The sequence below is a fragment of the Octopus bimaculoides genome, chromosome 19 (genome assembly GCF_046866305.1).
Source record: "Octopus bimaculoides isolate indiv1 chromosome 19, ASM4686630v1, whole genome shotgun sequence".
In the NCBI taxonomy this organism is placed as follows: Eukaryota; Metazoa; Mollusca; class Cephalopoda; order Octopoda; family Octopodidae; genus Octopus; species Octopus bimaculoides.
In genome coordinates this window covers 3076264-3101159 of record NC_142946.1, presented here as the reverse complement: position 1 = coordinate 3101159, position 24896 = coordinate 3076264, and the positions used below count along the sequence as shown (strand labels likewise).

At 35.0% G+C, this 24896-nt stretch overlaps 1 protein-coding gene across 1 annotated transcript; it reads left to right on the top strand.

The window, feature by feature from the left end:
- The first annotated feature begins 100 nt into the window (after positions 1-100).
- On the top strand, positions 101-24407 carry LOC106880265 (uncharacterized). Its single transcript, XM_089366497.1, has 25 exons — positions 101-225; positions 1906-1953; positions 3241-3359; positions 3802-3849; positions 5106-5204; positions 6306-6413; positions 8294-8410; positions 9638-9745; positions 10143-10245; positions 10536-10648; positions 11555-11731; positions 12351-12485; positions 12819-12968; positions 13773-13975; positions 14601-14739; positions 15459-15526; positions 15890-15971; positions 17012-17143; positions 17925-17989; positions 19595-19757; positions 19913-20007; positions 20632-20724; positions 21522-21587; positions 22638-22808; positions 23159-24407. Exons 1-25 carry the CDS (start codon positions 150-152, stop codon positions 24255-24257), a joined length of 3777 nt encoding a protein of 1258 aa, XP_089222623.1. The 5' UTR covers positions 101-149; the 3' UTR covers positions 24258-24407.
- The last annotated feature ends 489 nt before the right edge of the window (positions 24408-24896 follow it).

Below are 24896 nucleotides of genomic sequence, written 5' to 3'. Positions count from 1 at the left end.
ACCAACCTTAGTTAAACCATACCAGCGTGGACAACAGACATTAGTTAAATGATGATGATGATGGCATTCACAATATTTATTGGTTGTTTTATTTGCTCTTTCAGATTCCTCAGACTGGAAGGTTGAAGACTAAACAATAATTCACCGAAATGGATGTTAGATTGTCTTCTAAAACAATTTATTTACTGCTTATAATTCTATTGACATTCAAGTTTTCCTTGGAAGGTAAGTCTACAGTAGACCAGCAGAAACAGTTCCTTGGATTGGCATCAGAGAGAGAGAGAGGGGAGAGAAGGGTAGGAGAAGTGTAGACAACAGAATGGCTTCTTATACAGGGTTGGCCAAAAGTCACCTGACAGTAAATCAGATTAAAACAAGAAATTATTTTATATGAGACTTTGCTAATAAATTGACAAATGTTGAAAAAACAAAAAAAAAAAATGGTAATTTTAACTCACAGCATTCAATTATTGAAGATTCATAATTGGAATGAATAAATAAGATTGAATATTAAGGATTTATGGAATTTTGATTTACTGTCAGGTGACTTTTGGCCAACCCTGTATTGGCACCAGGGAGGAGGGGAGAAGGAGGAGGGAAATTGAGAAATGGGGAGGGAGGAAGGGAGGAGTGTCGACAATATGAGTGAATTTCAATACATGTGTTGTTGTTGTTCTGTTTGTCCCTTGAGGAATAAAAGGCAAATCTGACTCTGGTAGAAGTTGAACTCAGAACATACAAACAGACAAAATGCCACTAAGCATTTTGCCTGGCACACTAACGATTCTGCCAGCTCACTGCCTTAACAATAACAACAACAACAACAATAATGATGATGATGATAATAATAATAATAATAATAATAATAATAATAATAATAATAATAATAATAATAATAATAATAGTTTCTACTAAAGGCACAAGGTCTAAAATTTGGTGGGGAAGGGACAAGTCGATTACATCGACCCCAGTGTTTCACTGGTACTTAATTTCTTGACCTTGAGAGGATGAAAAGCAAAGTCGACCTCGGCGGAATTTGAACTCAGAACGTAGCAGCAGATGAAATACAGCTAAGCATTTTGCCCAGTGTGTTAATGATTCTGCCAGCTCGAATAATCCCTGGTGGACAAGATCCGCTGTTTTACAGCTGATATTAAGATGGGATTTGGACTCAAGAAGAATGAATGTAAAGATAGAACTGCAAGATTCTTGAAGCGTGATAAGTAAAGAAGTGTCACCTTAAACCGCTGGCTGCGGGCACCTGACACCTATCACACCTAGCAAAATAAAGCTGAGAGCTTTTCTTGATACAACAATAACAATGAATTCAAATTTGAGCACCAGGCCAGCACCAGGCCAAAGGGATTAATTCGATTACATTGACCTCTAAAGGATGAAAAGTAAAGTTGGTCCTTGTTGAATTTGAATTCAAAACTTAATGATAATGCATAAAAACACCCAAAAACCTGCAGACAAAACAAAAGAAAAATGATGAAGCAAACCTATACGTGGTCAGTATGTGGCCAGACTAAACAAAAATGAGTCAGAGTGAAAATGAAACCAAAGACAACTGACCACTGCTGGTCTGGAAACTGAGACACCAGAATTTCTAATTACTTCCCAGAGTTTCCTGAACAGAAGTGGCCACCACAAAGAGAGAACCAATAAAGGTTGGAGTGGGGTGGAGGAGGGAGAGTAAACGTATATTATACAAGGAATACCTTAAAACAATAGATTACATTCTCTCAGATATTCTCAATGCTCTCTCGTTATTTATTAACGACATACCAGATAAAAATGTATGTTATTATATTATTCATTATTACTGTATAATTACTGTCAAATTGATGGACATTTATATGTTTCATTAAATACTAGTTTATTTTGTTTAATTTTTATTTTTAGATTGTACATTCCAGTCTTCTGTTCACATCAAAGAGACCTTGGCACCTGGTATGTAGCTATTTCACAGAAATTTTAATTACATCACAATTTTATAAGCAATCCTAATTATAACTGTGTTTTAAGCATTTTTATATCTGCAAACCATTTATATATTTTAGAGGCTGAAAAATATTTAATAACTCACTTTTTTTTTTTTGTGGGCGGGGCTGTTTCTAGCTAAGAAGAAAATACATTTCTCTTGTAAAAACCCAACTTTGAAATATATTTTAAGATAACAAGAAAAGTAAAAATAACAAATTGCATAACAACTCTTTATAGCCTTACATAGGTACATACACAAATGTTTGTGTAATTATATGTATGTATGTATGAGTGTAGGTACGTACATATGTATGTGTGTATGAATGTATGTATAGTTATAAGTGTGTGTGTGTGTGTGTGTGTGTGTGTGTGTGTGTGTGTGTGTGTGTGTGTGTGTGTGCATCTCGTCCCCTCTCAATAAAGATTATTTAATCTCTGGGGTTACAACAAAATGCGCTTTACGAAATGGCTGATGATAGGGAGGGCATCCTTTTGTAGAAACCATCCCAAATAGCACGTGTGAACACTTGGTCTTCAGGTTTTGCTTATTAGTCGTAAAGCCCCAAACAACTTGAACTTTACAATAAATTGGACTCCACTCTCAGCATAGGGTCAAGCCATCAATTCTGGTGTTAAGCTTAAACTAGCTTTAAATATAAACTTAAATTTGGACGGTTTGTATACTGGCACTCTGTGGTCACGGTGATGAGGGTTCCAATTGATCCGATTAATGGAACAGCTTGCTCGTGAAATTAACTTGGAAGTGGCTGAGCATTCCACAGACACGTGTACCCTTAATGTAGTTCTCAGGGAGATTCAGCGTGACACAGAGTGTGACAAGGCTGGCTCTTTGAAATACAGGTGCAACAGAAACAGGAAGAAAGAGCAAGAGAAAAAGGTGGTGAAAGAGTACAGCAGGGTTTGCCACCACCCCATGCTGGAGCCTCATGAAGCTTTAGGTGTTTCTGCTCAATAAACACTCACAATGTCCGATCTGGGAATCAAAACCGCAATCCCATGAGCATGAGTCCACTGCCCTAACCACTGGGCCATTGCACCTCCATATATATATATATATATATATATATATATGTCATTCACACACATGTATGCATGTATATGCTCACACACATGCATTCAAGAATTTTGAAACAAGCATACACACACAAATACACATATATATATATACACAATAATAACGTTTTATTCAACACTCAGAACAGTTTTGAAAAATTCTGTTTCAATATTTTACAGATTCAAAGATTTTTACTTTCCCAAGTGACAGCCACATTTCAATTCTTGAAGGACCGAATGAGTTTTATGTGTTGGACAATAAACTGTTCTGCCGTCACAGGATTCAAGTGAACTCTCAGGTAAATAGGGTTGTTAACGATTATATATTGGTGAAAGGTTAATTGGTTGTGGTCATGGAAGGGTTCAGCTGGAGTAATTAAAATTGGTTGATCTAACAAGAAGATTATTATTTCAGACTAGGTTCATAAGATACATGCCGATCAGTCGTCCTCAAACTCACGTAAATTTTATGATGCTCCCACTGCTTGCAATACTGAAAAAGTACCAATTTAGTTTTCAAACCAGAATTCACTCCTCTAGAGGTGAACTCTCAGCCTTAATCATAGACACGTGGCACGTTTTATCAGCTGAGATGACTGGGCTATTCAAGTTAATCATTTTCCAATAGTCATAAACCTTTAGTCATTTACTGGACCCAATAACATTTGAAATATATTACAAAGTCTTGAGAATAGACATACCAGTAATATTTTGGGCTTATTTTTATTTTCTTCTTTGCAGCCGACCAAAAGATTTAAACTAAGAATCACTTGTACAACCAATAACAAAGTAAGTCTCCTTTTTTTTCCTTTTCTCTTTCATTTTTTTTTTGTTTACTTTTTGCTTGTTTCATAAATATTGTGGCTTCATTCAGATTCAGAATCTCCCAAGGAATGCTGTCCATTATCATCACACATGAGTGTGTATATGTAGATACATGTACAGTGTATGTACGCAAGCATGAATGTATATTTTTGCACATGTATATCTGTGTACAGACATGGATGTCATTGCATGAGTGGATCTGTGTTTCAACTTATGTATGTGTACACATCCATGTGTACACATCTATATGTACACATCTATATGTATGTGTATACACTCAATAGATGTATGTGTGTTTGTGTGCACATGGGTGCATATATGTATGTTTTTATGTGTGTATGTGTATGTATATATGTATGTGCATTGACACAGCTCCATATCCTTTAACTCTTACCCTTTTGAAAATTATACAAATTTGAAACCGGTTAAGTGTATTAATACTAATATAAATAAATTTTATACACTCTCAGTCCATTTCCATTACAAATATATATGCATACTTACATTTTTGTTGGTCATAATTATGTATACCAATATGTAATTCCTGATGAAGAATCTAATTTTTATTTCAAGAAGAGTTTTTCGTTTTTGTCTTTGGAATAAATTAGACTCCGAAACAATTTGTAGAATGTATATTGGTTCTGTACCAACCTGGATTATGAATTGAAGATCGTCTACACCTACAATTTTTCCTTTCCTTATACTTCATTTATATATATAGGTGCAGGAGTGGCTGCACCTATATGGTTCTGGGTTCAGTCACACTGTGTGGCACCTTGGGCAAGTGTCTTCTACTAAAGCCTCGGGCCGACCAAAGCCTTGTGAGTGGATTTGGTAGACAGAAACTGAAACAAGCCGATCGTATATGTGTGTGTTTGTGTGTCTGTATTTGTACCTCCCATCATCGCTTGACAACAGATGTTGGTGTGTTTACGTCCCTGTAACTTAGTGGTTCGGCAAAAGAAACCATTAGAATAAGTACTTGGCTTACAAAGAAGAAGTCCTAGGGTCGATTTGTTCAACTAAAGGCGGTAATCCAGCATGGCTGCAGTCAAATGACTAAAACAAATAAAAGAATATATATATATGTGTATGTATGTATATACACACACATATATATGTGTGTATATATGTTTTTATGTCTGTATATAATACCTTTGTGCAGGTGTATATTGGTGACTAACCTTTCAATGTATAACCTTTCCTTCTCCCTTTACCAGGTAAAAGTGAAAAGGGACTTTACCATAACTGTTTCCTCTCCTGGTGTTGTCGATACCACTTCATACACAGTCAAAAGCTTGTCAGTAGATATACCAGAGGTAAATACTATTTGTTCTCCAAAATCCCCCCAAAATTTCCATATATTTATGAATCTTAATTAATAACTAGTCGTGATATACTCTGTCCCTCCCAAATTACCCTGGCCCTTGTAAACATATCTCTTCCCTATAATTAGTATACATGACACTCTCATCAACGATGTTTTGGTCATATATGTTGTTTAATCATAATAACCTAATGATATCTCTTAGTCCTCTCTATAACATCCTAGGGTATTGCAATGCCTCAGCTGAAAACCACAGCTCTATAGGATTATAACATGTAGGACCCATGGTATGTGTGGGGTCATAAACTCTGAAGTCATGGCATGTATGATTAAAGCCCATGAGCCTTAATTGGTAGGACCTGATTTTGTAGTTCCATAATCTATGATATCACAGCCAAGTCTGCAAGGTCATAACCTCTAGAATCACAGCTTATAGATCCATAAATTGGAAGGTAGTAACCTATAAAGTGATAACTTATATCAAAACTAAAAGGTCTTACAGTCGTAGCTTGTAGATTCATAACTTTAACATAGGTTCATATCTTTTACAGTCATAACTTTTGGGGTCATAACCTATAGAGTCACAATTTGTAGAGTTTCATCCTTAGTAGCATAACCTGTTAAATCATAACCTGTGTATGCAAGCCATGTCAATATCAGATCACTACTTGGTGCAAGCTGGCAGAACCATTTCCACGCCAGGCAAAAGGCTTAGCGGCATTTCATCTGTCTTTACGTTCTGAGTTCAAATTCTGCAGAGCTCAACTTTGTCCTTCATCCTTTGAGGAACAATAAAATAAGCACCAGTCAAATACTGGGGTCAATGAATCAACTAGCCCCTTCCCCAAAATTGCTGGCCTTGTGCCAAAATTTGAAATCAATATCAGATCACAGTTTTATTTATTTATGAATACAATTGTATATTTTTATGAATATATTTAATGATGAATACATGTTTAGGAACATATTTTTGAGTATATTTATAGTTTTATGAATGTATTTTGCTTTCATGTTACTGAAAACATTTCAAAATCATTTTCTTTTTTTTTTGTGCAGTTTTTCTGATAAAGAATTATATTTTCTTAAATTTTAGACAACATCGGTCAATTCCTCTGTCATAAATCTGTCTGGTTTTGTCTCAAAATCTTTTGATAACAATACAAGAAGTGGCCGGAATAATTCTATAGATTACACTATTAAGGTGAGTCAACACACATACACACACACACACACACACACACACACACATATACAAAAATATGGCTCAGTGGTTACAGCGTCAGGTTCACAATCATGAGGTAGTGAGTTCAATTCTGGGACTGGGCTGTGTTGTGTTCTTGAGCAAGACACTTCATTTCACATTGCTCCAGTTCACTCAGTTGTAGAAATGAGTTACGATATCATTTCTGTGGCTATGGTTTTGTTGGAAAGGAATGGAAAAAAGTGAACCAAATTGGCGAGTGGAGTGGTCAGCCATAAAATGGTCAAACTTTATTATGTTTCTTGGTCATTATTAACAATTAACTACTGAATAATTAATGGTACAAATCTATATTATAAATACATTTGGTTTAGTTATATAACAAGGAGTTTATCTAATTGAGTTGTGTACGTGTGTGTGTGTGTGTGTGTGTGTGTGTGTGTGTGTGTGTGTGTTATTCATACAGGAACGTAAGGAAAGTCAAAGAATTAGTTTATTTAACAAACTATCAACACACACTGCTGATAATTCTTCATTGCAGTAAGAATATTTGATTCCTTTAGAATCAGACTGCTGTCAGAGGTTACAGAGATCATAGGTCAGAGATCAGAGGTCAAAGGTGACCAGATGGTTGGTTCTATCCCATATTCTGTTTATTTAACTTCTATGAAAACGTTATGGATAATTTAACGATGGCAGTGTTGCGTTCATTAATTATTCTTATTACCTCTGTATTTTAATTAGAGACAGGTTTGTTTACTTTACCTTCAGAGGTGTTCATTGGGCTGTAGAGGTTTTTAAGCTTCTCTGCAGGATAATAAAGTCAATTGGAATCTGTTTTTCCATCCAGATGTTCATGGATTAATTGTTTTCCTGCTCGTTAAGAAAATATTCTGTAATCTCTCCTTCACTTTGTTTACAACTACGCAATATTTCATTAACCTCACCAAGGATATGACCGAGACGATCTGACGAATATAAACTTTACAAGACTTTTGGTATTACAACACCCAATCAATCCACCCAGCTGTGACTGTAGAACCATTAATTAATTAATTAATTAACTAATTTATGTCCTAATTTCTGGCCCTGTTGTGTTTATATAACTTTTGCTGGTGCAAGATACCAACAGTGGGTTGGACGAGAACTCTGCCTGTTCCTTTGTTTACCATTCTTACTGCTGTTCATCCTTTTATTGCTGCATGAAAGCAATTGCGCAGAAGCAATTGGTGGGGCTAGCCAAGTCTGGCCACCACCTGGCAAAATAATGATAGAAATATTGAAGGAGCACTCTGTTGGTTACGACGACGAGGGTCCCAGATGATACGATCAACAGAACAGCTTGCTCATGAAATTAACGTGCAAATGGCTGAGTACTCCACAGTCATGTGTACCCTTAATGTAGTTCTCAGGGAGATTCAGCGTGACACAAAGTGTGACAAAGCTGACCCCTTTGAAATAGAAATATTACAGCATCATTAAGTATCACAAAACTTACTGAAGACAGAAAACTGTTTCCATTCTTGTGTGCGTGTGTGTGTATGTGTGTGTATTAGACACACACACACACACACATCTGTATGTATGTATATGTATATATCTTTAAATTTATATAAATAAGGATAAGATCGTTATTTTAAATACCGATCCTCTCAGGTGGCCAGCATGGGAATAAAAACCTCAAAATGGTAATAATTATTATTAAAATTATAATTGAGGGTATAGGTATGGAAAAGTGGGCATCAAAACAATGATGATGATGATGACGATGATGCTGATGATGATGATCCGCACACACACACACACACACGCACACACCACACGCATACATTCAATATCTTAATGACACACTGATTTTTCTGATCCGTTTCATTCTGCAGATGAATTCCTATAACGACACCTTTGTGATGGGGGATCCACAGAAAGGAATAATTCTGTTGAAGAAGAAATTGGATTACGACATTAGAAATACTTATCACCTAAATATATCAGCTTTGGTAAGACAACACACTTCTCTGCTCTCTCTCTCTCTCTCTCTCTCTCTCTCTCTCTCTCCCTCTCTCCCTCTCTTCTCTCTTTCTTTCTCTTTCTCCCTCTCACCTTCTTTCTATGTGTGTATGTATGTGCATATATATCAATGCATGCATGTATGTACATACGTACATACACATGTACATATGTGTGTGTGTGTGTGTGTGTGTGTGTGTGTGTGTGTATGTTATCTTTCTGTTTCTAATTTAGAATAAATTTTCCCTGGTCAAGGTTATGAAGGAAAGCCTCTTGTTTTGTTTATCATCTTTTAAAGTCTTGCAGATTCTTATAATCCCAGATATCATGGTCATTTGCAGTGTATGATTGGCATTCTCTCCCCAAGAATTCACATTCTGCCACACTTTGCTCTAAACGGGTTGGTATATATGATATATAATATATATATATATATATACATATATATATTATACTTGTCTGATGTTTCAGGCTCGACTTGAGCACTTCTATGTGGTCTATATCTTTCGTAAGAAAAATTTAACTATATTATATTTGTATGTATGAATGCATATGTATGTGCAGTCATCACCACTTCTATTTATGCTCATAGTTGATGATGATGATGATGATGATGATGATGATGATGATGATGATGATGATGATAATCATGATGATGATGATGATGATGATGATGATAATCATGATGATGATAATGATGATGATGATGATGATGATGATGATGATGATGATGATGATGATGATGATGATGATGATGATGATGATGATGATGATGATAATCATGATGATGATGATGATGATGATGATGATGATGATGATGATGATGATGATGATGATGATGATGATGATGATGATGATGATGATAATCATGATGATGATAATGATGATGATGATGATGATGATGATGATGATGATGATGATGATGATGATGATGATGATGATGATGATGATAATCATGATGATGATGATGATGATGATGATGATGATGATGATGATGATGATGATGATGATGATGATGATGATGATGATGATGATGATGATGATGATGATGATGATAATCATGATGATGATGATGATGATGATGATGATGATGATGATGATGATGATGATAATGATGATAAGTAGGAAGAAATGGAGGAAGAGGAGGAGAATATCTTATGGTGTTAATAATAAATGTGTTGTTGAACCTATTTTAATAATGTTCCATTATTTTGTAGAATGGTGAAAATCTCCAGTTTGTTCTACTAACCATTGCCGTAAAAGATGAAGATACAAAGCCACCAGTTTTCGCATTTCTTCATTATTACGCTTCAGTAGAAGAAGAGGTTTGTAATAGTTTGGTTGTTTTATTTGAATCTGAATATTAAATAATCTCGTGTAGAACAATGTAGAACAAGAGATTGTGGGGGCGGTTACCATTTCTTGTGGAATGGCAGTAAAGAACTCTTCCTTGGAGAATGGTTATAATGAAACCAAAACTGTTGCATAAATTCCATATTTTGAATAAAATGTTATCATATTCTGAGATTCTGCAAAGAACTGGTTGAGATGACTGAGGAAATAGCTTCTCCATAGATTCTTTTGTAAATGTTTCAAAATGACATATATATGATATATATATTACTTTTTTAACAAATTTTAAATTGTTATAAATTAAACAAATTATAAATTATTGTGATTTACTAGAATTCGTTATAATCCATAAATTTGTTTAATTTCCAGGCTATCAACTTAATAAACACAACGCTTGCTTCAGCTCCACCTATCCTGGCATATGACGGGGACAGGAGCATTAACCAAACCATCAACTACAGAATGCATAAAGGTTGGTGGATATTCTTCAAATCAAAACATTACAGGAAATTGTTTACATTATTTACAATTGACAGATATTTGTCCTCATCTTGTTTGTTGCTAACACAACATTTCGGCTGATATACCCTCCAGCCTTCAAGTTATTTGCAACAATTTAATCTAAATATTTACCATCACCATCTGTCAATTATTTATTTATTTCCTTCTACAAATGTCTGTAAAGTCAATGGAGGGTCGATCCTCAGACTAATAGCAAACAGATTATTCTATTTTTTTTACATTATGTTTTTACCTTTACAGGTACTAAAGCTGTGGCATCAAATGCCTTTGATGTTGATAACAGAACTGGCTCCATCATTCTTCGCCAAATATTAAACAGAGAAACTAAAGATTCTTATACTATTTATATTGAGGTACTCTACCATTTTCTTATCACACTTCAACAGAACTCAGATGCATTATTTCAAATAAGAATTCGTATGATTTTGTACATGATTGCTTCTTTCAGTTCCTCAGAAGTAATTCTTACTTTTTATTGAAATCTTGCAATAAATAATTGAATAAAGTAACAAAAAATATTTCTTATTTATTGCTGTTTACTAACATAGTATTAGAATCAAGAATAGCCATGTTGGAACTCAAGTGTCTTATCTTGAATTGGCACCTCCTGTATCTATTAAACAATGGCTTGATATTAAGGTTAGGAATATTTACCAGGGCCATTAATTGCCAGATTCATTAAGGTACCAGACAAAATGACTTGTGATATTTAGTCACATTCTGATTTTTAATGCTGTCTTGGTCAACTTTGCTTCTAAGGTCAATGAAATAAGTATAAGTCAAGTACTGTCAATGTTGTATTCCAATATGTCTTCTGTTGAATTATATTAATGCAAAAATTTACTGTTAATTAAATATGGTAGTTTTCCAGAAGTCAAGTAAATGGTAAACATTCTCAAATGGAATTACATCCTAGGTTTAGGAACCATGGTGCAGTTAAATATCTCTAGGGTTTACTTTAGTCTTCTTCCATTTAGAAAATAACTGTTAAATAATCTTACCAATATAACACTTCTAGTCTTGCTACCAAAATCATACCACAATCACCTGCCTTTACTCTATCACAATGTACTACCATCACATGACCATCATATGACCACCACATGACCATCGCATGAGCAAATCACACAATTAGCTTAAGTCAATTTGACATAGAAGGTGAAATGGTTAATGGCAGCAGTTCGTAGGAGAATTTAAACCCACAAACAAGACATTAAACAATTTTGATGGAAATATGAAATAATTCTGTTTTTTACCAGGCCTATCAAACTGATGCCCCTTACACGAAGACAGCCATAGCAGTGGCCCACATTACAGTTCTTGATATTAACGACAACCTACCAAAGTTTGGTTCTTACTTTCAGTCTGTAGAGGTTTTAGAAAATCTTCCAAAAGGCTTCTTCATCTACCGATTCCATGCAACTGATGCTGATAAGGTAATAAACTACATTTCTTATTTCATGTTGGTTTTTAGTTGAATGGTTTCAGATATTTGAGATTTAAACTGAATGGGAATCTTCTGGCTGATTGCTGGGAAATCAGATGTACTGGGGTGAGCTAAAGATTATTGACCTTTGAAATGATTCTATCAGAGTAGAAGGTACTCAGAGAGATTCAATAAAGAATCAGGTGTGTTATAATTAATGTCAGAGTTTAATGAAAGAAAGGAATGGATATTAAGATTTCTGGTTTGGTTCAGTAAAAGTTTGGTGGTTATTAAACTAAAGAATGCTGTTCAGTCTGATATTGTTAATGTCCAAAATACACTTTATTGATGTAAATGCTTATAATGCCAGTGAGACCCTGTTATAGTCAGTCATTCTGGTCCAATTAATTGTTTATGACTCACTAATTAATATGTCATTCCTAAGAATTTGATTCATTGCAGAGACTCAAAATCTTATAGAATCAGTATCAGAACATCACCTGGGATTATCTTCACTAAAACCATTTGTGCGCTTTCATGAACCACCGGACCATTTTAGGAGTTTTAAGCTTAATATTTATCGTCCACAGTTAAGAAATCAATATTGTTGCTTTTCTGTTTCTTCTCAGGATCCATTCAACATCTTCCAGTATCGACTAAAAGACAAATATGATGCATTTCAAGTGAACAGTTCCACAGGGGAGCTAACAGTGAAGAATTCACGTATTTTGGACCGAGAAACCCACTCAACACTGGTGATTAGTGTAAGTTCAAAAACCATCACCATCATCATTAGTGCCCAAATTATTTTATTTAATTTATTACCAAAACTCTTTTTTTCTACTTTATCTGATATTAAATATATAAAAAAAAATTTTATTGCGATATTTGAAATACACTTCAGTCTTGATGAGTAACTAAAGGTATCTCAGCAAAATACAGGTGTTGCAGAAATATGATGGATTATCCTGCTGCTCCTAAAAAAAGGGGACCCTGGGCACTAATGGGTTAATGCTTCATGCTGGCATGAATCAGACGGAAATGCATTGTGCTCCATTGTCTACTGCTTATATATTTAAACTACCATTCTCTTTCAGGTGTTTGCTGTTGAAAGAAGTGGACAAAAAAGCAAATCTTGTTATCTCACAATCACACTTTTGGACGACAATGATAACTGGCCAATGTTTGGTCAGCAAGCATTCCTCCTGTTTGCTACTGAACTGAAGAATGGAACTTCCATTGGAACGGTAAGAAAATTACACACACACACACACACACACACACACACACATGTGTGTGTCATCAGTTTTTTTCATTTAACGTCCATTGTCCATGCTGGCATGGGTTGGACGGTTTGACCAGGGCTGGTAAGCTGGAAGGCTGCACCAGATTCCTGTCTGATTTTGCAGGGTTTCTACGGCTGGATGCCCTTCCAAACACCAACCACCCAGAGAGTGTAATGGGTGCTATTACATGCCACTGGCACGGGTGCCATTTGCATGACACCAATATCTTTTCTACTCTAGGCACAAGGCCTGAAATTTGGTGGGAGTGGGGTGCCAGTCAATTAGATTGAGCCCAGTATGCAACTTGTACTTAATTTATCGACCCCGAAAGGGTAAAAGGCAAAGTCGACCTCAGCGGAATTTGAGGTCGACAAAATACCACTAAGTATTTCGCCTGGCATACTAATGTTTCTTATTTCTTTATTGCCCACAAGGGGCTAAACATAGAGGGGACAAACAAATGTTTCTGCCAGCTCACCACCTTGCTTGACGCCAATATCTGCTGTGACTGAGATTTTACTTGGCTTGATGGGTCTTCTTCTTAAGCATGGCATAATACCAAAGGCCTCGGTCATTCATCATTGCCTCTGTGTATATACATAATATATACTGCATAAGTTAGTTATATTGTCCCTAGTATATAACTGGTGTTTATTTTACTGACTTCAAGAGGATAAAGGGCTACTTCAGAAAATTTTAATTACATTAGTTCTTAAGTAACTCAATTAAACTAATGTGTATAATGGTTTGCATTTTCTTTCAAAGGTAAACGCTTCTGATCGTGATGTAGGACTCAATGCAGTCCTTAAATATGGCTTAACAAACATCGTTGAGTGGGGCAAACAACCAGCCCCCATCGACATTGATGAAAACACTGGAGTTATTACAGCAAATAGTTTTCTAAAACCTGCCACTTCATACAGGTTCTTCCTTCAAGCCTGTGATTCACCAAGAGAACTTTCAAGAAGGTTAGTAAACTGGTTCCATCAATCTATGTCTATCTATCTACCAATCTATCTACCTACCTATCTATCTATCTATCTATCTATCTATCTATCTATCTATCTATCTATCTATCTATCTATTTATCTATCTATCTATGTCAGTCTGTTTGTCTATATATCTATTTATCTTTCTCTTTCTCTTTGTCCCTCTCAGTATATATGTGTTTGTGTGCATGTGTGTGTATGTGTGAGTGTGTATTTGTGTTTGTGTACATGTGTGTATGTGTGTGAATACATATATACATATTCACAAAAATATATATATATTCACCAAAAATGAACATTATTATCATTAAAGGCATGAGATCAATGATTTCTTGGATGATATCTGATGATGATGACTGACCGTTGATTGACTAATGATTGACAGGTATATAAACTTTGACGCTGACTGGAAGAAAGAATTCAGTATAAATTGAAGGATTTCAGACATTAGGGGTTAAGGGACAGTTATTTCCTGTTGTAGCGATGTATATGTTTGGCACAGAACATTTGAGTTTATTGAGACAGTATATTGATTGGTAAATGTTGTAGAATCTGTTGTTTTTAAACTCTGACTTTGTGGTCTCTTCCCCACCCCCACCTCCAGACTGTGTAGTAAAGTTCCAGTGATGATCGTCACCAAAAATACAACAAAACCAGAGGACAATTCCAGAGTCAAATACATCTATATCAAGGAGAACACTCCAAGGGACACCACTGTGGCCAACCTTAAGGATGACTTCAAGGTAAGTCTTTCTCTCTCTCTCTTTCTCTCTCCCTCCCTCTCTCTCTCTCTCTCCCTCCCTCTCTCTCTCTCTCTCTCTCTCTCTCTCTATATATATATATATATATATATATATATGCCTATCTCTCTCTCCCTGTTTTTAACTATCTATCTGTCTCTTTTAGTCTATTTTCCATCATATTTGTAGAAACTCTAAACACACACACACACACACACACTAACAAACATACACATACATACACACATACATACATATTATATTCATATATATCTGATAGGTTTCCAAAGAGTCTCCATCTACCATTAGTCATCCCAAAGAACCATGCTTTTGTGTATGTGTGCGCACATACATGTGTGCATGTGTGCGTGTATATCATGTTGCAATATATTACATTGTTTCATAGAAACTATTGCGTTGGTGCATAATTATTGCGGATTTTTTTCAACAAATTTTATTCAACAAAAACATCTTTAAATGATGGTCTGACCGTTTGCCAAGCAAATGGGAAACAGTAATTGAAGTAGATGGTGACTATGCTCCGGAATAATCATTTAAAGATGTTTTTGTTATATGTTGTTACTGTTTTTGTTGAATAAAATTTGTTGAAAAAAAGCCGCAATAATTATGCACCAACCCAATATTAATAAAAAAAACAAACAAGCAAAGGCAAAAATGAGTTTTGTTCCTTGAATCTAAACGGTTTTCTTCTTTTATTTTAGGGTTCCAGTACTGGTATGATCTTCATCCACCTGAAGATTTCTCCGGTTCCAGTCAAAATAATGAAATTGTAAGAAATTCTGTTAATGACTGTAACATTCCCAACATAATTATATTCTAATAGTTTTAAATTTAATCAAATGTAATTTAAATTACTTTAATTAAGTTGATAAAACGAAATGGTGAGCTGGCAGAATCGTTAGCTCGCTGGATGGAATGCTTAGCAGTATTTCGCCCATCACTACATTCTGAGTTCAAATTCCGCCAAAGTCAATTTTGCTTTACATTCTTTTGGGGTCAATGAATTAAGTACCGGTGTAATACTGGAGTTGGTGCATTCGATCAGTCCCCCCTCCACAAATTTTAAGCCTTGTGCCAATAGTAGAAAAAATTATTATTATTATTATTATTATTATTATTATTATCATTTCAGTGGTAAAGTTGTTGTGAATGGTCTTCTGGATTACGAAACAGTTCAACAATATAAATTAACAGTTTTGGCTTGTACAGAAACAGTAAGTCTTTGAAATTTAATTCTTTAACAGTCTGGGAGAGAAGTAGAAGGGATGAAATACTTTAAGGCTAAAAGCATGTGCTGGGGCTCAAACCTAATTTTAATCTACTTCAGGTGTGTACAATATTTTTCATAAGCAGGATACTGCATGATACATCACATTTGTTCACCATGTTGTGAGACATGTGGGAGATCACCTTTAATGGACTAGCATCCTATCCAGGGGAAATTTATTTCATGCTATTGTAAAACTGCAGGATATGTGAGAGAATTTCAGTTTGATTTTAAAGTTTAAATTGGTATTAATATTTTGATTATCTTCCTTAACCCTTTAGTGTTACGATTACTGTCAAAAGTAATCCTTATTTATTCACATTTCTAAAAATTAATCTGGTATTATCTTGTAGCTTCAAAATTTTAAAGATGTAAATGTTTATTTTTAGAATGACATTGCAGAGTAGGTGTGAGAGGTTGGATCGGGCTAGTTTGAACATAAAATGGCTAAAGCATTTCAGCCGGATATATAACACTAAAGGGTTAATTAATTTTCCCATAAATGGAATAGTTAAGAGAGTTAAGCATACACATACATACATATAAATACATATATATGTGTATACGTGTGTATGTGTATATACATATATGTATATGTATGTATTATGTTTGTATATGCATATATATTTTTATGTATGTGCACATATATACATATATACATACATACCTACATACATACATACATATATACATGCATGTATTGCCTGAAGAAATGAATGCATGAACATGATCTCTCCGATGCCCTTGGATACTACGGTCTACACTGTAATCATCCCAGTAATATGGACTATGATCTTATGAAACATGTGATTTGTGGAAACGTGCGTAGTGATGCATTAAATGTTTATAAACACCATCCAAGGATTATTGTTATTATTACTATATATATATGATGATTGTCATCATCACGAAGATATTCGTGCATATATATATATGTATATGTATGGATGCAGATGTCAATGCTATTCCGTCACCTTTCCCTTGTAGACAACCATCAATATGACTGTGTTTCTTCACATCAAAGACATCAATGACCATATTCCAACATTCAACAAACCAGTTTATATTTTTGAAGTTCTCCCAAAACTTGAAATAAACACAACTATTGGATACATTAGCGTAAGTACAATACTTTCCACTTTTTGCCTGCCTGCCTGCCTGCCTGCCTGTCTGCGTGCCTGTCTGTCTGTCTACCTGCCTGCCTGCCTGCCTGCCTGCCTGCCTGCCTGCCTGTATGTCTGTGTGTTAGTCTGTCATTTCTTTCTTACTGTGTTAAATGTCGTAATTTTGAGTTTAGGTGGATATATATATATAAAATGATATAATTAACAGTGGACTTACATATATATAATGCAATCATCTGAAAGAGATATGCAAGCATGTACACACACACACACACACACACACAAAAATCAGCAAAAAAAAAACGATTAAAAATATATTGAATTTTATTTCTCAAGTTTGTTCCTTCATACCTATAAAAGTGTGTATATATCTATGTATTGGTTTGTTTGTGTGTGTGTCTGTGTGTATCTGAGAGCATTTAAAATATATTACAATTTTGCAATTATTATATATTTTAGTAATTATTTCTGTATGATTTGAGATTCTTTTAAATATATATTATGTTATATTGTATTATATTACATTACACACACACACAAACACACACATACACACACACACACACACACATGCACATATCAAATAGTTTTCTTCAGTAAGAATTTCTCTGATGCAATTAAAATATTTGAAGATTCTCAAATTAAAGAAATAATTATAAAACTGTGAAATAATTTCTAAATTGTAATACATTTCAAAAACTGAAATTATCTCTAATTATTAGAAATCAATTCTAAATGAGTGATTAACGATTGTTATATGTTTAATTACATTCCAGGCATCTGATAATGACAGGGAACCTCCGAATAATCAGTTCTTTTATAGAATTCCTGCAGAATTCAGGTTGGTGCCATCAATTTTCTTGTTTAATAGTCAAACTTAGACTTTTTTAAATATTTCTCACAGATCAAGGTGGGGAACTGGCAGAGTCGTCAGCACACCAGGCAAAAATGCTGAACAGCGTTTCAACTATCTTTGTGTTCTGAGTTCAAATTCTGCTGGGGTTGACTTTGCCTTTCATTCTTTTGGGGTTTGGGGTTGATAAAATAAGTACCAGTTGAACACTGGGGTTGTTGTAATCGACTTAACCCCTCCCCTGAAATTGCTGGCCTTGTGCCAAAATATGAAACCAATATTTTCCACAGATCAGTTTGAAATCTGAGGGGTGAGGGGGGAGGGGATGATATAACTCAGACTAGAATATGTTACAATATTTTATTTCATCTGGACATTCTGAGTTCAAATCCTGCTGGAAATCAACATTATTATTCTTCCAGTGAAAATCGAAACAATTAAATACCTGCCATACACTGGGGGTGGATTCCCATTAATCTTGTGTTGCAGTGACTGGAAAACTAACCACTGGATACTTGATCAGACACCATTATTGAACCATCATAGATTCATGTGATTGGCCTGTAAATCAATCAAACAGCATGAAGCTGAGACATGATCTAGTTTTCTTTGATAGTTCTAGAGACAAATACTTCTTGTCCCCTATTAAAGCCATTCTTGGTGGTCAGTTAATCGCAGAGTGTTGAAGGTAAAGGTAAAGATATCTTCTCATATGGGGTAGTTTCCCAGTTTCCATGGTGTGTATATTCCCCACCTGGACAGGATGCCAATCCATCACAGGATTACTCGTTTTTGCCAGCTGAGCAGATTGGAACAATGTAAAATGAAGTGTCTTGCTCAAGAACACAATGTATCACCCAGTGCAGGAATTGAAACCATAATCTTACGATCAGGAGTCCAACATGCTAACCACAAAGTCACAAGGCCCACAAAGTGTTGAAAGCAGCCAGCTGAGTTGTGCCTTCACTGATGCCAAGCAGACAGTTCTGGACATTGCTGCAGACAACTGCATGTTCTTGGACAGACCAATTCTGAACATTCACACATCTCATAAGAAACTTCAACAGATGCAGCACAGTTTCTCTCTCTCTCTCTCTCTCTCTCTCTCTCTCTGTCAGCAAACATCTCTGTTGTTTCTTGTAAACAGCGCAGGACCAAATGTCTTTATGTTCAGCAATCGATATTTCATGTAAATGTTTGTGAGTTTACTTCAGTCATTATTCATGCAGCCAATGAAAGACGTCTCCATTTCCTTGCTGCTCATGTCCCAACAAATTTGCTTGATTTACAAGAAATAACAGTGAAATCTCCCTCAAATTACACCTTACTATCTTAAAAAAGTAATAACATTGTTGGATGATGTAGTCCGAGATACACTTAGCCTTAAATTCAGACACTATATTCATGCCTTGACAGTCTTTTAATCATGAGTCAGCTGACCTGGGGTTAAACAACAACAGTTCATTAATCATGGCTCAGATGGATCATGGATCAGGGCTGACCTGGGGTTAAACGATGACAATAACAATAAAATAAATATATAAATAATCATTAATTGTTGTTTGTTTTTTGTTTTGTTTTGTTTATTTATAGTGTTGGGCGCCATATTGTGATAGAAAATAAAACAGGAGAATTGATTGTGAAGAGAAGTCTTCAGCTGGAGGCAGAAGAAAATGGTGATGGAAATGGTGTGGAATTTCTGGTGAGAGTAATCGATAAAGGGAACCCACCTCTATCATCGTTAGTAAAAGTCAAGGTAAACGCTCTAGCTTCAACATATATGTACATACACATGGATACACACACATGCACGCACACGTATGCACGCATACACACACACACACACACACACACACGTACATGTTGTACACCTGACCATACATACATCTGACCAATCTCTCCATGTTCCAGCTTGTATTGGAAGACAAGATTATTGGTGCCAGCTACTTTGTGTCAACAATGCTCTTGAAAAAGCAAGTCCTGAATAATAAAAGATCTTTGGAATGGTAAGTTCTATTTAACATTGGATGAAATTGTCTCCTGTATCACAGTGGTTCCCAACCTTTTCATAATGTTTTAAATTATAAATTATACCCGAGGGAAGTATAGAACTTTATATTTTAACTCTAATAATGTTAAATCATTTAAAATTTTTAACTGATAGACTATTTTGTTTTACCTCATTTCTTTATTTTATTTTATATCGATCTATATTATATATTTAAATTTTTAATTGTGTTAATTTTAACTTTAACTTGATTTGGAACTTTTATCAAATGATATATATGTATATTATGTTATACCTTTAACTCAAATTTATTATTCTTAATTTATTTGTATGTTACTGGTTGAAATTATATATATATAAATATGAAATTTTGAATTTAGTTCACAGACCCCCAGTACTACCATTGTGTACCACCAGGGGTCTGCAGGTTGGGAACTACTGCTGTATAACATCAATGGTATGATGCATCTTAATTATGATGCATCTTAATTATGTCAGCCTATGATTGATTGTCATATGAAGATCAGTCATAAGTAATTCTAGTCATTGTATGACTAATATGGACTAATATGATTAATCTTTGAAGAAATGATGTTAAATGATATGATTGATTATTTTTCAGGGCCTTAACTAAGGTAACTGGTGTTCGTGTAAATATTGAAAATGTCATTGATGGACCGACAGACAGTCAGGGACAAAGCTTCTTCTTTGGAGGGTAAGTTTGGCATTAACAGCCTCATAACACTGTACAACAATGATTTTGCTACAGGGAAGAGAACATCATTTTCTAGAACAGTTATAACCATAGATAACAAAAATGACTCCAGTGTTTCGTAAAATGGGCCGTCACTAAATGGTATGCTTTTGCTAGTAAATGGGCTATTTTCTGTGAAAATAACATTTTTTTTGCCTAGAATTAAAGCGAGTTTTCTGCAAAATGGGCTGTTATTAATAGCAAATATGTTATTTGTATCTTTCATTAAAGGAAGAACATCTATTTTTTAGTACAATATTAATGTTTCTTTCTATGTATAACATCATTGTCCGTTTTGGTATGGTTCTATGAATTGATGCCCTTCTAAAGGCCAGCTGCTTTACAGAGTGTTACTGAGTATTTTTTTGTATGGCACCAGCATGGGCGTTTTCTACATGGTGCCAGCACAGGTATTAATAAAAGGGATTCAGTAATCCCTTGCCATATCACGGTTCACCTATCACATTTCACCTACTGTGGTTCTCCTATCGTGGTTCACCTATCGTGGTTTATTATTTAAGCTTACGCCAATTCCTTCATGGTGTTGTTTTGCATTTATAATAAAATAAATATATACAAATTATAAAAATAAAAAATAAAAAATATACAGCACAGTGCTGTTTCTGCTTTGTGGATTTTCACCTATTGCAGGGGGTTTTGGAACATAACACCTGCAATAGTCGAGGAATTACTGTATTAATATATTATATATTATTATCATTTGTTATTTCATCTAACATCTGTTATGGTATTTGCAGATCAACAGTTCAAATCACAGCAACATTTCCTAATGGAACCAGATTGTCCAGACAACACTTAAAGAGGTACGTAAAACAACTGGGGTGACTTTGGCATGGAGACACATCATGTGATATATCATGTGACATGTCACATGACCTATTGTGTGACATACTTTAACAGCTACGACAACAGCAATAAAACCATTTCCCTGTCTATTCCACTGACAGAAAGTATAACAATGGTCAAAGGTTCACCTCTGACTCTTTTACTGACTTTCCTTCAACGTCGACATCACACAACAACTTTAGATCAGATTCAGGATGTTTAGCTATTGTTTCAGGCTGCATAGTAGTAACTCCAAGGTGTATAACCAGTTTAATGTTGTTCAGCTATTGTTACAGCATATACAGCTATATTTCAAGGTGTGTAGCTGTAATTTTGGGGTCTAAAGCTTTCATTTCAGGACATATAGATATTGGTTCAGTGTGTATATCTGTATTTTCAGTTCACATAATTATATTCTAAGAAATGTATAGCTGTAATTTCAGGGTGAATAACGATACTATCAGGGTGCATAGCAATTTTTTTCAGTGTACATAGCTGTTGTTTCAGGATGTATAACTATTGCTCCAGGGTATATAGTTATTCTGTCTGGATGTATAGCTGCAGCTTCAGGGTGTATAGCTGTAGGTTCAGGGTGTATAGTTATTGTCCCTGGCTATATAATTATAGTTTCCAGGAGTTAAAATGTTGATAGAAAGGTCTCTCCTTTGGTAGAATGTTAGCATATGATAGGTTACGTAGAGAACAGATCACTGTATATAGAGAACTCCCTGTACCTCTAGGTAACCTAGGCCAGTCAGTATCATTAAATATCTACAAAAATACATAATGGAACACCAACAGTGTGGTTTCAACTGACAATGTCTTAAGATTGATATTTCATCCATTTTGCCATTTCTTTGGAACATAGAATCTAAAAGTATGTCAATGTTGGTTTAATTCTACAAAGTAAACAATATTCTCTCATAGATTGTCTCTGATATGTTAGAGAATTACCAAACTCATCGCTTCCATACAAACTATATTTGAATAAATCTATTTCTTTCCTCTTGTTTCCCCCTTTTCCGTAGTTTGGTCCTGGAACATAAAGCTGTTTTACAGAAGATTTTTAAAGAGAAAAGTTCCAAGAAGCTGAAATCTTGGAATTTTCATGCTCCGGAATTATCTCTTCTCATCTTGGCTTGTCTCTTATTTATCTGCTGCATAATTTGTGTTTCCATCATCTACATGAAACAGAAAGAGTAAGTTCAGCATCCTCTCTCTCTCACTTTCTACCTCTTTCACTATCCATCCATCCATCCATCTATCTTTCTATTTGTGTGTGTGAGTGAATGTGTGCGTATGTGTTTGTGTGTGTGTGTGCAAAGGCTAACATTCCAGTCTTCTCCCCACATGAATTAAATGGTGATGGTGTTTATCTTCCCTGTTGCCATTATGACCATCCATTTGGCACACTGAAGGTACCTGTGGTACCATCTTGAAGAGAGAAGGTACCATAATGAAGGTAGTGGGTACTGTAATATATGAAAATCTGAAATTAATAATTTCTAATTAATTTCAATAAAATTATTTCTTCATTTTATTTTGACAGAGAAATGAAAAACCATCATATTGTCCATAAGTGCAAGAAAAATCGCTCGTTGTATGATTCTACTGACTTGACAGTCACAACAGATATTAATGGTCAGCATGAAAATTCTTCAAACTCTACCAGAAGCAACAGAGCCTCAATAATTAACCATACTTTTGAGTTTGACTCTGACTCAGGTCGTCATAGTAACGAGAGCAAAACTAATCAAACGGATGAAACGGACACTGGATTCCAGACTTCAACGCTATCAGTCAGCAAGAGACGAACTCGCCGACACAGTAAAGAATCTTTAGAAACGGAGACCCAAAGTCGTCATCCTGTGAAGTCTGCGAGAATGTTGTATCACTCTGACGACAGTGACTCACAGACAACACTGAACTGCAACAAAGAAAAGCATACATATGAAGATGTCGAAGACTCGTCTGATAGTGAATCAGAGAAATTATGGAGTAGAAATATTTATGATAAACCGGATAAAAGCATATTAAAAGGGAACTATCCGAAAAGTATCAGTGGTTTATACGATGCATCAGATGAGAATATGTATGAGATTCCCAATATGGTGTCATCATCGAAGGACAGTTTATATGAGATGTATGATAAACCAGATTCACCTCAGACAAATAACTTTTACGACATTGTTGATGATCCTTCCCTGAAGGATTTGTTCAGAGAAAACATTGATGAATCTGATTCTGATTGTTCTCATATCTACAGCAATGTTGTGACACATCATTATGAACACATCAGCTCAGACAGTGATATTCCCAGTGAGCCACACCCAGACTATATCACAACGGGCTCAGAGTTTTCAGACTTAACAGATGAACCGTCATATTCAGTGCACGGTTCGCTGAGCACACTATCCTACGCTTCCACATCGACATCACATTACAACTCACAATCAGATTTACACTCCACAAACAAATTTTCTAAGAACAGGGACAAAACTCTTCACAAAATTATAGGGCTCTTGGAACTCAGCCATTCTCCAGCTCTTTCATCAAGGGGCCATCAAGCTTGCCCTCTTCCTCCACGAGATTACAACACCCCAAGTAACCAGATGTCACATTTTAAAGCCTCCATGACTCAATTATGATATTAACTTAATGTTTTGAAATTCTAGACTGCTGTACAGTTGATATGAAATAGTCAAGTGGATGAGGTATCAGACTACAAACTCATAGGTTGTGAGTTCATGTCTGATTGCAGGCATTGTGTTGTGTCACTGAGCAAGACACTTATTTCTACATGGTTCCACATATCTTGTTGGGGAATAGGTACCAGGTCTTTGGGAAAGTTACCTGCAATAGACCTGCATCCTATCCAAGGAGAAATTTGTCTTGCATCCACTGTTATTGCTATGAACCCCACATTTAAGCACCAGTTTTATAAACCCCTTGAAGTTTATAAAAAAGAAATGCACTTATTTGGGCGAGTGGGGTCTGTTCACAGTAGCATCACTATGAAGCATTATCATTATTCAATGTTTAAAATATTAATGAGGTGCTATCAAAATATTAAAGTGGTGTCATTAAAATATTAATGAGGTGCTGTTAAAATATTAAAGAGGTGCCATTAAAATATTAATGAGATTATATTAAAATATTATAGAAATATTATAATATTAATGGGATGCTATTTTTAATGAGATACCATTAAAATATTAAAGAAATGTTATCAAAATCATAACTGAAACAATGATTACTGTTAAAATATTCTAAGAAGTTTTATTAAA